The sequence below is a fragment of the Procambarus clarkii genome, chromosome 19 (assembly GCF_040958095.1).
Source record: "Procambarus clarkii isolate CNS0578487 chromosome 19, FALCON_Pclarkii_2.0, whole genome shotgun sequence".
Classification (NCBI taxonomy): domain Eukaryota; kingdom Metazoa; phylum Arthropoda; class Malacostraca; order Decapoda; family Cambaridae; genus Procambarus; species Procambarus clarkii.
The window spans coordinates 19,822,049-19,838,574 of NC_091168.1; the positions used below are offsets into that span (position 1 = coordinate 19,822,049).

General features: G+C 36.0%; 1 protein-coding gene across 46 annotated transcripts in view; it reads right to left on the reverse strand.

The window, feature by feature from the left end:
- LOC123757502 (ensconsin) overlaps positions 1 to 16,526 on the reverse strand; it is a 298,169-nt gene that overhangs the window by 15,687 nt on the left and 265,956 nt on the right. For 16 of the 46 annotated variants that reach the window (XM_045741195.2, XM_069327056.1, XM_045741199.2 and 13 more), the window contains 5 exons: positions 14,816 to 14,893; positions 14,545 to 14,678; positions 14,006 to 14,133; positions 10,478 to 10,564; positions 7,738 to 8,226 (listed from right to left, as the gene is read on the reverse strand). In XM_045741195.2, coding sequence (XP_045597151.2) covers positions 7,738 to 8,226; positions 10,478 to 10,564; positions 14,006 to 14,133; positions 14,545 to 14,678; positions 14,816 to 14,893 — 916 coding nt within the window. Of the gene's footprint in view, positions 1 to 7,737; positions 8,227 to 10,105; positions 10,565 to 14,005; positions 14,134 to 14,544; positions 14,679 to 14,815; positions 14,894 to 16,526 lie in introns of all 46 variants that reach the window. The other 30 variants (XM_069327064.1, XM_069327057.1, XM_069327052.1 and 27 more) reach the window with 7 other exon arrangements.

The following is a 16,526-nucleotide window of genomic DNA, read 5'->3' on the forward strand; positions in this document are numbered from 1 at the left end:
TTTATGGAATGGGCCTAGTTCTGTTTTACATTTGTCTGCCATCCCTTAAAATTTATTTCTGCCTCGTCTCACTGCTTCTCACTTGCTTCTTTGTATTGCTGTTATGAGAGAGTTTGGCCTCTTCTTAAATTGATTCCAATTTTTGTCTTTTGGTCTCTTGCACTCTTACAATTTCTGTTGAACCACACCTGTTTTCCAGTTCTGTATCTAGTTCTAGTTTTCTACTTTTGGTATAAATTGTTGTCGTCTTCATCATATATTTTTCACAAAACTTGGCATACATCTCATTTACTTCCTTGCCTAACAAGTCTTTCCAATCAAATTTGTTAAAGAACTTGGTAAGTTCTCCATAATGACTTCTCCTGAGATTAATTTTTTCAGCCACTTCATTTTCCTCATTATCTTCTATATTATAATGGATTGCATATTTTATTTCCCAAAGAACATAGTCACTTTTACTCAAGGAGGGAAGATACTGAATGTCAAATATCTTCTTTCCTGGCGACTATAAAATCCAGCATTGAAGGAACATTCCCTTCCCTTATTCTCGTAGCTTGCTTAACGTGTTGATACATGAATGTTTCCAGGATGAGGTTTATGAATCTACCAGTTCAAAAATCCTCCGTTCTTGTTTCAGATCTCCCAGTTTATTGATTTGAAGTCACCAAGAAGTCAAGTACCAAGAATTGTGATTTATCTTTATCTCCTCTTACTATAATCTCTCATGTTCACTATGAGGCCTTCTCATTTGTCATCCAGCTCTTCCTTTGTCCTTGTGTTGCTTGCTGGTGGACTGTAAGCATTTAAGATTATCAGTTTATCTCTATTCCCAACCTGCAGTACCATTGTCATCTTCTCATAAGCTGTCAATTATTAATTCTCTTACCTTCAGGTGTTCTTTCACCAGCAGGTGGATAATGGATCATCCTTATATAGGAACATCCTGACTCAGTTTTAGCTTGGGCAGACAATCCTCATTTAACCGAACATTTGTATGTTCCACTGTACAATTTGCATTAAACACAAACTGTTCGGACCACCCAGGAATTTGTTAGAGCCGTTTCTTTGAGCAAGGATCCACGATATTTTCAAAACACCTTTTCATATTCCATTTTACTTGTTAAAAAATATTTCATCCATATATTTTTGCTCTGTCACTACCTGTATTTCCCTCTAATAGAGACTTGTTTTTGTATTTTAATTAATTTTGTATTAATAAACTATACTTCTTTTGTACTTCCTTGCTACCTCTGTGTAAAGTCTCTCCATTACCTCAGTAACATCCATACAAAACTGGTCCGATGTACCTTTTTCAATTCTTAGCTGCACTTTGCATCATTTTCTTATGAATTGAGTGTGTTTTTGCAATCTGTTCCAATATCTGACAATATTTAATCTACCTTTCTTACTGTAAGGCATCTTACCTTCTGTAGATTCTTTGTTACCACACTTCTAGAGATCTATATTCAACCCATCCTCCTAATAAAACATCACATTTTGATGTATACTCAACCCAAGACCAAAAATTGTCATATTAGAAAGTGGTAGCAGCTTGCGAAATTGACATACTGTCCCGTTTTCTGTTAATGGGTCCTGTGGTAGGCTAGGATAAGGGGCACTTAGTATGACAGTTTCTTGACGTTGGGAAACCTTAGGATGGGCTGCTATATCAACACCCATCTATGCACACTACATTTATCACACACTACACAACAATGCTTTATTACCTTGATTATTATTACAAGGCAGGCCCCACTATGGTACATGGATCTTTCCTTACTTCCTCTTTAAATTTCACCAACAATTTTTGGTAAAGATTTGCATTCCTCCAGTTGTATAATATAAACATACTGTAATATCAAATTATTTAAATGTCTCTAGGAATCTCTCTCAATACATTTTTTTAAATAGTAACTAAACTTTTTGCCTTGTAACATATATTAAAAATTCTATAGCATTATGCTGAATGCCATATACTGTATATATATGTGTACATAGAAGTACAAAAAATACTCTTTGGATCACTTTATTCATTTGTCTCAAAATATTGAGGTGTACTTCAGTAGCCACACATTGATGGCAGGGCTTAGTGTGTAGTGTAGATTTAGTGTGTGTTGCTGTTTCTGTGATAACTGTGCATGATAGGAGCGTACTACCATAAATGCCCTACGTAAAATATGCAAACATGAAAATAAGAGAATTCTTGCTTTGTACTAATGGGTGCATGTGACGAGCCTGTGGCATATGCATGCAAGAAGCTGTAGCGATTATGGCACGGGTTGGAAATCCAATACTTACCAGAAAACTGCCCAACTTAACACTACTGACACATTTGCTCACTTTGTCATGTACTGTATCAAAATATATACCAGTACAGTATAATTATTTGTTATATTATATTATTGTCACCAATATAAGAATTTTAGTTGTTAAGAGTACTGTACAGTATATTAGTCATTATCCAGAGGGCAGTTATCTAGTCAGCAGGGTTTGTGTGAAAATAAAAGTCATAGCAAGTAACATGCCTAAACTAAATTCAGTCAAGTACTACTAACCAATATCAAGTGCACATCAGTGCCAGCTTCACACGCTTTACAAAACTTACACGAAAATGCAGAAAATATGGAGCATATTAAGCAAAACCTCCAAAATGTGTATCTATGGTATCTGCAGACCCTCCCAAAGCACACAATTATGCAATTACCAAGGTGTAGTTACATGATGAGAGAACCATGTCGTGTCATCTTTAAAATCTTTGTCATTCAAGGGTTTGAAGCTTCCAGTAGGGTCTATATATATACAAATCCCACATTTCATCTACAGTATTTGTAAACTCCATATCAATCTCTCATTCTCCAATTAATTATCGTAACTTGCACTCTTAATACAGGCAGCCCAGGAGCTAAAGTTTGAACCCTGCAAACAAAACTAGACAAGAACATATGTAAATACGTGTACACACACACACACACAAAATAATTACAACACACGTGATTCAATTACGCAGAAAATACAAAAAAATTATTGAAACAACAATTTTGAGCCTATGTATTGACACCAATTCTAATTGTGAGCCACCATTTTTCTTGTCAGACTAATACATGAAAGTGCTCTCTTGAAATTATTGTTTCCCTTTCCATATAATTATTCCTGAAGATCATTATCATCTTTATTATCCTGTTTTCCCCTTTCATTTGGATGGGGAGGCATTTGCCTGGGGAAGACAAGGGCAGTATTAAAAAAAATCCAAATTACACAATTCTATTCCCCATTTCTTTCACACACTTTTCATTTTCACGATTGCTTCTTGTGTGGTCTTCACATTCCCTCTTTCTTACACATGCATAATGTGTGCCACCCTTCTCACCTCTTCTTGGCATTCCACTTAAGTTCACTTAAACCATCATTATCATTCAACACAGCCAAACCATCTTTAATTAAATATGCTCTTCAATCTTTAGATTTTTCTCACTTTTGCACACCATAAATTGCCATGACATTTTCATTCTTTGCTTTATCCAACCCCTTAACACAAAACTTGCTTGTTAAAGTGTCTATTTCAATTTCTTTAGCTTTATAATATTTCAAGTTCATGCTACACCAGTATCTGGCACCAATACACAAGGATGAACAGTACCATTCCATGAAACCCACCACTAGGACTGGACAGAAGAGCGACGATTTCGCTTCTTGCACTTAGGCATTCCATTCTCTGCTGTTGAAGTGGTTGGGCACCATTCCTTCCCTTGGTCCTAACCTAAATTCTTATCATTCCTTCCAAGTGCTATATAGTCATAATGGCTGAACACTATCATGCGTTTATAAAATCTACCATATATTTCTATTATTACTTTTGTATCATACATTTAAATATGCGTCTTTCCGTGTACAGGCTCACCACAGCCCGTGCTGCTTGGAACTTTTTGTTCCGAGTAGCTGAATCTAAAATAACGCCTTTCCACGAGATCATTAGCAAGTCTCTCTCTCTCCTATAATTTTAACACAAAACACACACACAATACTATGTACATTTGTATATACGTAGCAATGTATTGCACATACCGTGTAAGTCTGCAGCCATTGTCATTTATTTCGGAGACACTATGTACATGCATCACATCATTCCTAGTTTACCATTCAGATTATCTTCCATAATTATTCTGTAACTTCTTGCTATTGTACCACTCTCATTCTCTAACGACAGTACACCAAAACTCTCACGACTGTTGCCAAGCTAAGAATATGCAAGTACATCAACTGCCTTTACCCTTTCATACACAAATTTAACACATAAGCACCTTTTAAACTATGCCATGAAACATGTGTACACTTAATAACTTGGTTGGCAGTACTATCAGAATGACTCCATCTCAAATTTATAAGATGAGCATGAAGCAGAATGAAGCTAACTCTTCCACACAAGCAAAGAAGCCATCGATGCAACTGATAAAAATCAGGCTGGGACCCAGACTTCAATGTAAAAATGCAGTATCAAATGTGGACAGCAATTAAAGTATAGATAAAATCAATGACTTTTTCCTAGAACAGGCAACACAAATTATTAGCTTCGGTTAGAAAGATTAATTATTATTATATCCCTAAGCAATATTTTGAGCTATGCACATTTTGGGGGGAAAATTCTAGCTGTTATTAACTGAATATTGTATAGTTGCATATGGATAACAAATCTGTTCCAAGTGACTTTAACAAGATGCAATATTTCAAATGCTATAAGACAAAGATTTAAGAAATAAAATATCCACAGATAAAGATAATATAACTTGTTGTAAATCTCTGCCGATAAAAACAATCTTATTTGTCTGGAGATAATTGGAAAGCACCATTAGGCCACCAGACTACCTTATGTGAAGAAAATGAGGCATGCAATTCACCGTCATGGCAATTAATCACTATCCTCTCTGCCAGTGTGCTCATTTTGTTGTGTGTAAAATGATCCGCAAACATTGCTTAAATGAGCAATCTGAACACATGCCTTGGATAAACGATTGTTAATAAAAGATTTTGAGGCAGAGGAAGGTTTTCACATTTCAGGGGAGATGTACAACACCCCTCACCTCTCCTTGACACCACCACTGTTGCAAGAACAAAGCTATCATAAAAGATTAGGGTGGTAGTTTATTCCACAGAAAGGTTACAAGATGGAAAAGGAGACGGTATAATGCCCTCTCCTAGGATTAGAAAAAAGAAACAGTATCTGAAATTATACACAGTACTGAGAGTGTTGTGTGGCCATATATGATGGAAAGGTGCAGAAGTAAACTTGCTGAACACAAAAGCCAGGGATGTGGCTGTAGCTGTGTGTATGAGAGAGGGGGAGGGGGGTAAAGAGGGAGAGAGGAAATGGGAGAAAGAAAAAGTAGGGTAGAAAGGAAGAAAGCAAGAAAATATGAAGTGATACAGGGTTAGGAAGGAATGGAAAAAGATGGCAAGATGATAATGCTCTAGACTGGAGAGTGTGAGTGAGCTTAACAGGTGAACCATAATGAATGTGTTTATAAGCTGATGACCAAATATCTTTTTCCCAGTTTTTATTATATTTATTATTACTGAATGTAATAGTCCATAGACTAGTTAATTTCTGTGTAATAGTAAGAGAAACTTCACATTGTGTAGAAAACATTTCAGGAGTAATAAGAGAAGGTTATACAAGTGAATATCAAGGCTGGAGGCAGCATCAATGTAACACAAGTATGTAAAGGTAACAACACTTCTCATTGGTTAAAACAGTAGTAGTAGTACAGAGAAGGAAGTGAACAGGCCCCAGAAAGATTGTACAAGAAATGGAAACAATGGCAACAAGTGAAAATGCTGCAATCTAGCACTTATTAAGACTAGTGGGCATTCAGTAAAAATGTTGTTCGAATAACCACTAATGATGCACAGGAGCCATTTGAATAATGTTGAGAAATCAAATACCTATAAACAAACTGATACAGTATTTACATACTGCACGATATACTATACATTACAAAACTATCATCAAACTGTAGGATATAATTGTTTAAAAACTAAGAAGTACAAAGTCTTTGTACTTCGCCTTTGCCCATGATAATTAAATTTTTTTTAGAAAAAATCCAACGTAACTTTTTGAATATACAGTGGGACCGCGACTTACGAATTTAATTCGTTCCCAGAGATGGGGCGTAAGTAAAAAATTTGTAAGATGAAACGAATCTTCCCATAAGAAATAACGTAAATTGAATTAATCCATTCCACACCCACAGAAATATTAACTTAAAAATGCATTTTATAACGAATAACACTACAATACAGTACAGTACGTAGGTATATCTTGCCTTCAATGAGGACTCTCGGTGTATGGAAGACAGTGAGGAGGAGAGGTATTAGTGTTTGGAAGGGAAGTTTCCTTCCATTATATCATTAGGCAGTGATGACTTCTCTGGGGTACTCACTCTCTCCTACGTTTTGCCTGCCAAGGTTCACTGCTCGTTTTTCTCACTAAAAATCTTTCCATGGAGATCTGTTTTTCCCTACTTTTTAACATTTGTCTGTAGTGATGCATCACAGTGTCGTTAAAAAGGTTAAGGCAATGGCTTGATTTGGGCGAGTCGTTTCAGCCAAACTTTGGAGTTCTTCCCATACTGCACACATTTTCTTAATTGTTGAGGAAGGGACATTCTGTTCTGCATCCTCCTCCCCTGAAGAAATTTCCTCAGCCGTCTCTTATTACTGCTCTTTGCGAGTGAAGGGTTAGTTCTTCGGTGGTCAGTTCTTCGCTGTGTTTCTCCAACTCACAACATGCTACTCTCACAACACTATTAATGCCACTTTTTTTTCTAAATTTCTCAAACTATCTCCCTGCTCGCCTTAAACTCTCTTGCATCTACATTACTCATTCCAGGGGTGTTCTTTATGAGATCTTGCAATTTCCTTGCTTTTTCACAAATGATGGCCTCTGAAAGACTATCACCTGCTAACTCCTTGTTGTGCATCCAAATTACAGTAATAATAACTGTTCAACATCCTCAAGTTTTTGTGTTCTATGTTTCGTGATTATTGATACGCCTTTTGCCACTTTAGCACTCTTCCTTTTTTATTCTTCCTTCCACTCTTTAGTAAGTATGGTGGATATCGTTGATATAGATTTGTTGTACTGTACTGTCTAGCTAGTTTAACAACCCGCACACCATCTTCATGTTTATGAATGATCTTGTTTTTGCTCTATGGTTATCCTCACATGTTTTCTTAGGTTGAACCTTACCACTGACTTTCTTGGGACCCATGACGTGATATTATAATTACTTTTATATTAAAAAATAAAAAGAACAAAAATAATTAAATTCTTTACGAGCTCGATCATCACTAAGTGGGTGGCTCTGGTAAACCGAGGCCAGGTCGGCCATGCGACCAGGAACCACACGATCGGTCGACCCAGTCGCGTATCAACAAAGTCGTTAGGTTAGGCAAAGGTCGTAAGTCGGGTCGCATTTTCTGACGAAATTTACACCATAACTCAAAAATTTTGTAAGTAGGGACAGTCGTAAGTCAAGGTACCACTGTACAGTATTAGCATTTTGATCATGCAGTAGATACCATAGTTAGGATGCCATGTTAACCCAGATTTTTATTTATATATATATATAAAAAAAAAAGTAATGGAGTATCACTGTGTAAGGGAATGATGTACAAATTGAGGATTGCTGGTCGAATGTTGGAAAAGCCGAGTCTGAGTCCCAAACCTGACATGCAACTTACCTTGACCTGGAGAGGTACTCTTCGTATTTCTGCTATTGCTGTCAGTACTGGAGGACACAGGATTTCCCCGCAGTTTTTTCTGCCTAAGTATCTCGGCACGTGTCATGCGTGGTTGTACTAGAGTGACAGAGCTGCGGGAGACCCCTCTGTCCAATTGGCCATTTGTCGTTTCCAGAGTCTGGGGTCGAGCAGGTCGTGGGCCCAGGTGACACATGCTCTTGGATATGGTGCGGGCAGGCTGACTCATGCGCACGGAGGAAGGGGTAGTCTCATGCAGGGGTGCAAGAGGGGGGTTGCGGTGGCGAGGGCGGGCCAGTTCATCCAACCGCCCAAGAGACAACGCCCTACCTGGCGATCGGTGGCGTGGACTGCTACGGTTGGCGCCTGTCGAGTCACGTAGAGATGGCATTGCTGGTATCAAGTCTGTGCGTCGTCTTGCTGCAGAGGCTGGGATGGCTGCAGTCATTGATCTTGTCATAAGGTCTTCACCTGTTACATTGAAAAAAGTTTAAAGTACTGTATTGCAAAAATTAAAAATATAAATAACAAAAGATTCACAGCAAACTAAATGAGAAACTATTACCAGTTCAAGGATTAGGTTCAGAAAACCAACAAAAGGTAGAGCGTTACTTACAAGAATGAGCATCATAACATAACCGACTACTGTGCATCAATAGGTACATATAACAATCATTAATATTAACTTTAATTACAATTAAAAATTAGTTCATCTTTTAAACAAAAACTATTAATATATAAAGCATACACAAAAAAAACATTCAAGATCCCAAAATGTTGGTTAATGAACTCCTGTAACATATGTAATATGTCTGAAAGTATAAGAGATGCTAATATGAAATTATTCTACCCAAAAATAAGTATTACAAATGAACACATCAATATGTATGATGTGTAAAGTTTGCAACAACAACAGTGTTCCAAATGTATGATGTCACATGCCTGATAAATGAATAGAAAACAATTTAAATATCCAAAAGGCTTCCAGAATTAAAGAGGCACCTTGAAGAAGAAAAATTTACTTCTGGAAGTATCGACAAAATGAAAGTGAATAAATACACATAGCAGTCTTCAACTGAAAATTGATCAGCTCTTGAACTGAAAGTAGTTTTTATTTTTATTTTAGAGATATACCTCACATTTGTATATGATTAATTCTCTCTCTCACATGTGCGCGCGAGCACACATACAATCACCCACACACACATATGCATATACAGTATATAAATATACCTTCAACATGTATAGATTTTTTTTTATCTGCAAGATGGATTCAAACAGGTAAACTTCATGTAAGAGCAAATAATTGCACTTTTTTTTTCTTTTTTTACATCAAGCTAGTAGACTTTGTCACTGTTCAAATATATGTCAAACTATAGCTGTAACCCAATAAGTTTTAGTCACACAGTAAATTGCACTTTTCAGTACCATATCTTGACATCTTAAAATACATTTTGTTTTATAACAATTATCAAATAATGGATAAAAATTTAAGTTCAAAATCCCTTCCCCCTTTGGAACAGAAAAGTTATAAACTTTTTTTTTAACGCAACAAAAAATAAAAGACAATTGTACCAAGTTTCAAGATACTTTGTCTTTATATAAAGAAAAATATAGTGACAAAGCCTTTGTATAACTTCTGATGCTCATTATGAAGGTTGGCCTGTTATGCAACTAAGATACACTATAAAGGAACAGAAACACAGTCAACAAATTAAGTTAATGACTAAACAACTAAAATGGCATCTGAAAATAAATAAGGAGCTCACACTTACCGACAATATACAAAAACGTGCTTCAACAAACAATAAAAAAACATGCTTAAACAACAGAAAACAAGCTACTAAAATGGAGATAAAAAAAAGATAAAGCTATGAAAGACTGGGTCAACTCCAGATTCAAAGCAAACTATTTAATGAAATTTCCCATTATCCCCGACGAACCAATTATCGCAAATATGCATAACTAATTGTGTAAGTTTGTTAAATAATGGGTTTCACCATACAGCCACCTTTTAAGAGTTTGCAACCCAGTTAAAAGATTCTTCTAAGAGGTTATTGTAAGTAGTTCATTCTTGTTATCTATATTATTCATGCCAAAGATGTCTAATGTGAGTTCATATCTCCAGATGCCTTTCTAAGGAGGTTAGTTGAAAGTATATATGAATACTATGAATTTCTCAAGCTTACTGAGCTCAGCCAATACCACAAAACACTACTAATTGTAAGTTAAAGGGTTATAAATGTGAAAAAAAGCAATGAAAACAGTTCTCGGCTGTTAAAAGTAAAACATCAACTAGTAGAGCATTCCTTCACGAAGCATCCTTGGGTTAGCCAGCTTGCAAACTCACCACCAATAGTGCACCCAGCCCCAGTAAATACAGAAGCAGTTCTACGAGAATAGCACGTGGAAGATGTGGGTGTTGAAGCCGGTGAGGAAGAGGCCGGGTTGCCGCTACCGCCGCTATTTTGATTTGCGGGACCCAGTGCAGTGAAGTTATCCCCAAACTCCCATACACAGAAGCGTGATTGGGATGTGTTTGTTGGGGTTTTATCCGAGGATGAGGATGATGTGGAAGAAGGATGAATAGGGGTCTCTTTGGAAGAAAGGGGAAGAGAAGATGACTTAATAGGCTGAGGAGTGGAGGATCTGACCCATGTAAGGGCAGTAGGTGGGGTCTTGCGTTCCAGTGACGAGTCACGAGACTTGGTCAGCCGGGTACCTTGGGTAGTAGGAGGATGGTTTTGGTGAGAGCTGCTGCTCTCATCCCAGTGAAACACTTCATACATCGAGCTTGACATACGCAGGTCTGTAACAACAATGTGACACTGTTGAACAGACATGCAGGGTGCAGCTTAGCATAGGCAGTTGCAACTTGATTTTTGTGTAGTAACAGATAAAGCAATCTTCTTATATGACTGGAGATATTGTGCAAAAATTCAGTATGTGAAATGAGCGAGTGCTTATATTGCCATTCCAAACCCAAATGTGCTCTGAATTAATTTATTGTGCAAATAACTTTGTGCATTTTCAGATGTAATTTTAAAAACAATTACCATTTTTTTTAATCTAAACAATATATATTTAAGTAAAAAAATGCATGAGATTGGAGAAAATCAAATTCTGAAGTAATGCATAAAACCTAATATGAAACCAGAGATAAAGCACTCATCTCCAGGACTTAGAGTAAAGAGTGCATGGCATAAGAGTGAAATGAGACCTCCACCACCTAGTATAGGTTGCAGTAATTTATGCCTCCAGTATTTTTGTGAACCTTATACACCAAAAAGCTCGGATTAGTGACTTTGACCATAGCCCTCTGAGAATGTCAAAAAGTGGAAAGCTCCAAAATTAATAGTGTTTGATGTGGTACGATGGGCAGAGAGTGGCACCCACAGACCTAGCTGCAAGGCTCAACAGGCTTTGATAGTGTGGCATGTTTCCTACTATTGTGGCTACAACTGATTGTTGTCGGTGTTGCAGTAGTACACCCAATATCTCCCAGAAGAATGTTTTTCCCATTCCCTGGTGGAACACGCTCATTACAGTTGAGAAAATTAGGAAACATCAAGCATGGTCATTTACCTAAAACAAATTTTAAAATATCTAAGTTCTATGTAAATTGAATTGTTGTAAAACTAAAGAACTGACAAAACTTACTTTATTTACTAATTCTACTAAAGACAATTTAGAATTATTATTTATGATTTATGCACAAGCCTAACAAAAAATTAAGCAAAGTATAAAAAAAATTTGCTTAATTACGAGCTTTAAATCAACACTGAAATAATAACTTGCAAAACATTGCTAGATACAGAGTATGAACCATCTACAACACCTCAGACTAATTCATTAACTTCAGCCAATTATTCTGCTTCATAATCACATGTAAAGCAATGATTTTTTAGCAATGAATACTGGAAAGTAATTCTGTATGTAAACATAAACCTACTTCCCTTTAAGTTAACAGTTCATCTACAAGTCTGATTGTCTTGAAATAATAATTCTGGAATTTGAATAAAAAATCCTAAAATTACCAATAAATAAATTTATAAAAGGCATATTTTTTCCTTTTGCAAAATAAACATCCAGAATAGAGTACAAAGTTTTGACCACATCTGCCTCCGAAGGAAAAAACAGAACTTTGTAACACGTGTTAAAAAATCTGAGAAAGACCCCTTCTTCGCTAACTCCTACCCAATGATCTAATGATAAATATAGCAAAGAAAGGAATATATTGGTTGGGTGGATACTGGTATGTTCTTTATAAGAGGGGGAAATGTTTTTTATAGCGAGAGTGCACCAAACGTTGAGATACACTGAAACTTTATTACAGTATGAACACAACTTTCCGATATATGAAATTGCCAAGTATGCACATAGCTTCACACTATAACGATGCTAGGTATGCGTGTAATGGCATGGTATACTCTTGGTGCTAAATATGCATAATTATTTTATAATATGCGACTGCCAAGTATGAACATTATGTCATCATATGACTGCTGAACACACATCTACCTATTCATTGCGATTCATTTTTTCTCCTACTTATATCCTACTAAAATACTAATTTTTAATACAGTACTTTCATGTTGTGCAATGTCATAACGGACATGATCTGGGGTGTATATGGAAAATTAGAGGCAGGATAGCACACGGTTAATATAAGCTATTTTTGTAACCCATCTTTCAAGTTTCAGGGAAATGGGGTAATAATGATTTTATGATAAAATAGTACGTGCAGTTAAGAATTTTCCAGTCAGTACTGCAATCTCACACAACTAAAAATGTGACAAAGCAAGTTGTGTTCAATTTGTAATGGATTGCATGAAGGCTGTTGGGTGAATTCTGTAATTAAAGTTTCATCCGAGTGATTTAATTATTAATTACACATTTTACATAACGGTAATTTTAAAACTTTATATCATAAGTTAATAGGTTTGTTTCATCATATAGTCACAAGCCAAAAAGGTGTGGTACTAGTGATTAAAATATTGTAGCCAACATGTGCTCATCCAGTTCTCTAAAATAATACTTTAACTTATAATTAATTGTCTAGCATGTGTTGCATTGTGGAATACTGCCTCTATCACTCTCATCGATTACCTCTTGCCATATTTGGGCCCCATAGATTGATTTTATTAATATAAATTGTAATACTGAATTGGAAATTTCAATATAGAAATTGCTCCAATCTGATCAAAGAATACATTATATATCAACATTATAACGGGGCAATTTAATTTAATTACTTAATTTTTTTTTTTTTTTTTTACATCTTCATATCATAATTGTCATTTATATAGTTTTTCTTATTGCCACATGTCAAGACCATTATTATTCCGTGAAAAAAATTTGAGAACACATCGGGTCAGATCCACATTGCTAACCATCGATCACGTTATAATGGCAAGCTTTAGCAAACATCACTGCCAGGACAAAATGTGAACAAAATGTACTTGATGACGCTGGTGCACACTCCCTATACCCAAAACCTATTTTCTCCTGGCAACAGCTTCTATTCTGGGAAATAAGTTGGTTCAATTCTTTATTGGAAGGTCATAAAATGTCCATACATAGCACAGACTCGACCACATCAAATTAAAAAAACACTCAATCATTTATTCTTATACAGTAACTTGGTAATGATGATCATTTTCCAAGGAACTGGAATAATAAAGTTTAACATGGCTTGCATCTTGAAGTATCTATGCTAATATAAATAACAGGCAAAAATTAAATGGACAATACAGTACAGTATTTTACACCAATCACAATATAAATACCATAGATGCTTGGAGGGGACACAGAATATAAAAGATGTTACAATCATGGCTTTTTTGAGGGAAATCAGTATTCCATGAGCTAATTTATTAAATGAGAAATGCTGAGCAAAATAAACAATATATGGCATGGTTTTTTTCAAGAACTTATATAAGTTGCAATACTGAATATAGATAATTATGTTATCTTAGTGAGAAGACTCAGCCCCAAAAGAATCTTGAGACAATCATAATGAATGAAACTAGTGCCAGGAAGAAAATGCTTAGAATACCGAGTACATAATGTGCCCTGTTGTGTAAAATGATACCTGTATCTCGATTATTGAATGTTTTTACTATAATGGCTCCATAAATTATACTGTTCTCCCTTAAGCAAATTTGGTATACAGTATACCCAACATATGTAGGTATAACTGGTTCAAGACAAAAAACCTTTAGAGATATAAAAATACAAGTCTTTCTACCTTCTGGTTTCCTGTCAAGACTCTGTGCTGAAGTTGCTCGCTTTCGGCTCAGATCCATGTCACTACACTCTGATGCACGTCGTGTGATGGACGCATCCACAAGATGAACGTTGGTGGTTGAGGTAGCTCTATAAAACAATACATCACATATATATAATAAGACAATTAGGTAGAAAGAGAATTCATAAACATGCCTACTGTTAAGATGACAAAACTATGAATTAAAAACCACACTGTATACAGTGTATCACATTTTTTCCAACAATTAATATAGTACAGTACTGATGAAAAATAATACCGTTTATTACTTTCGTAACATCAGGTATACTGTATGGTACTTGCAAAATAATAATTTTAGACATTATATAAAGTAATAAAAAGGAATATAGCTACAATACAATAATGTACTTACATGTACTATTCCTGACTCAAGGAATCCTAATACATACTTCTTCCTTGTGCTAAAACACAGTTCTTAACAGAACTCTTAATTCTTAACAGAAAAATGAAAAAAACAAAAAATCAACAGTGAGAGTGACCTGCGTGAGCTCCAGTATGATGCATTAGTAGAGTTGTCTTTGGGGTCCAGCATCCGAGGGGTAGAGCTGCCAAATGCGAACACAATGTTGCTCCTTTCATTGCGTCGTTTGGATTCAAGGCGATGTTCACGCTCCTGTTTGTAATGTTCAATGGTTTACATAATCTGTGTAGATTCAAAACCTATTTATATTTTAGATAACTCATGCGTATGAGTGTTTTTGTTGTGCACTCAAACTTAAGCATCCAATAATTAACAGTACATGGTGTTACCTGCATTACTAATGTCTTGTTCTCATTGTCAATAGTAAAAGGTTTATGTGGTCCCAATTTCATCTGGTGGTATTCTACCTAGAAATATAATTTAGCTTTGGAATCTTTAATGTATACAAATTCACATTCTGTAAATTTCAAATTAAATAATACCAGCATAAGTCTGTTTAGCCAATTATTTAAACTGTGCTAGAGTTAACACAATTTATATATGAATATGCATGTACAGGTATGTGCATTATATAATTCACACATTCTCACTTGCTCTCCAAACCCCTCTCCTCTCACATACATTCACCCAAAAAAAACAAAAATACACACACGACTAATTGTTAGGCAAGGCAGTAAATGAGATGTACAATGAAGTCACAAATTTTGTTTATGCCAAAACAGAGATGTAAAACCAGAAAGTTTGGTTCAACAGAAATTGTGAGGGCGAGCCAGTAAAGGAGGAGAAAATAAAAATTGCTTCAATATAGGACGAGGAACCCTCTAACTTCCCAGCAGAACAAGCAAGCAAGAAACAACTACACAACAAAACTCAAAGCATTGTACTCAACATTTGTTTGACCAATACTGGAATACTCGCCACCAGTATGAATTCACACCTTGTGAAGCATACAGCCAAAATTGAAAACATACAAAGGTTTGCAACAAGATTGGTACCAGAGCTAAGTGGGCTAAGCTATGAACACAAACTAATGAAACAATCTCACAACCCTAGAGGATAGAAGGAACACAGGGAATATGATCATAACGTACAAGATATTGAGAGGAATAGATAAGGTAGACAAGGATAGCCCCCTCAGATTGAGAGAAAGCAGGACAAGAGGACACAGGTGGAAGCTGGAAGTGCAAATGAGCAGAAGGAACAAAGTACTCATACCCTGAACAAGTTAGTTAACAAGTGGAATGCTCTAAAAGAAGTTGTGGAGCTACCTCCATCTACAACTTTAAGGCCTGATTCAACAAAGAATTTGAAAGTCAGAGTAGTTAAGTTAAAATGCAACAGGTACAACAAGGCTAGAAGGCAGGGCACAGAGAGCCTCACTCCCCCATAGTCACAAAGGGAAGTATGGCTGCGCGAAGAGAAGCAGAAAGAAACTTTGAAAGATGTAGTGGACAATTGTAAAATAGAACCAGGCCTTTTCTATAAATTCATTAAAAACAAGCTGCATATAAATTATAAAATCCAGAGACTGAAAAATGGGGATCAGACTCACAGAAAATGGAAAGGAAATGTGTGAAACACTAAACGAACAGTTCCAGAGTGAGAGTGTGAGAGAATGAGTGTGCAAGAGTGAGTGAGTGTGCATGCATGTATGCGCGCACGCACTATATATCGCCTAGATATATTTAGGTTCTATATCTCCTAGAACCATTTGTCGAGTTCCTCACACATTAATGGCATTGACTTCTAAATGTTGTTTACCATAAGTGAGTTTACAACCTCAGGTGATTCTTTGCTTTAGTCTTATGTCATCCTCAAAATGCTTTTCTGTATCTCTCCCAACTTTCATTTAATAAATCCTGGCTCTTTTTAGCTTTTCCTTGGTGATCTCTATGTTATAATCACCCTATTTTTTCTATGCCCTTCTGGCTTTACCCCTTGCTTCCCTGCACTACATATTGAATCACGAATTTCTTCTGCATTTCTTGTCTATTTCCCTTCTTAGGGAGATAAATATTTGATACAGTACGCATCTATAAA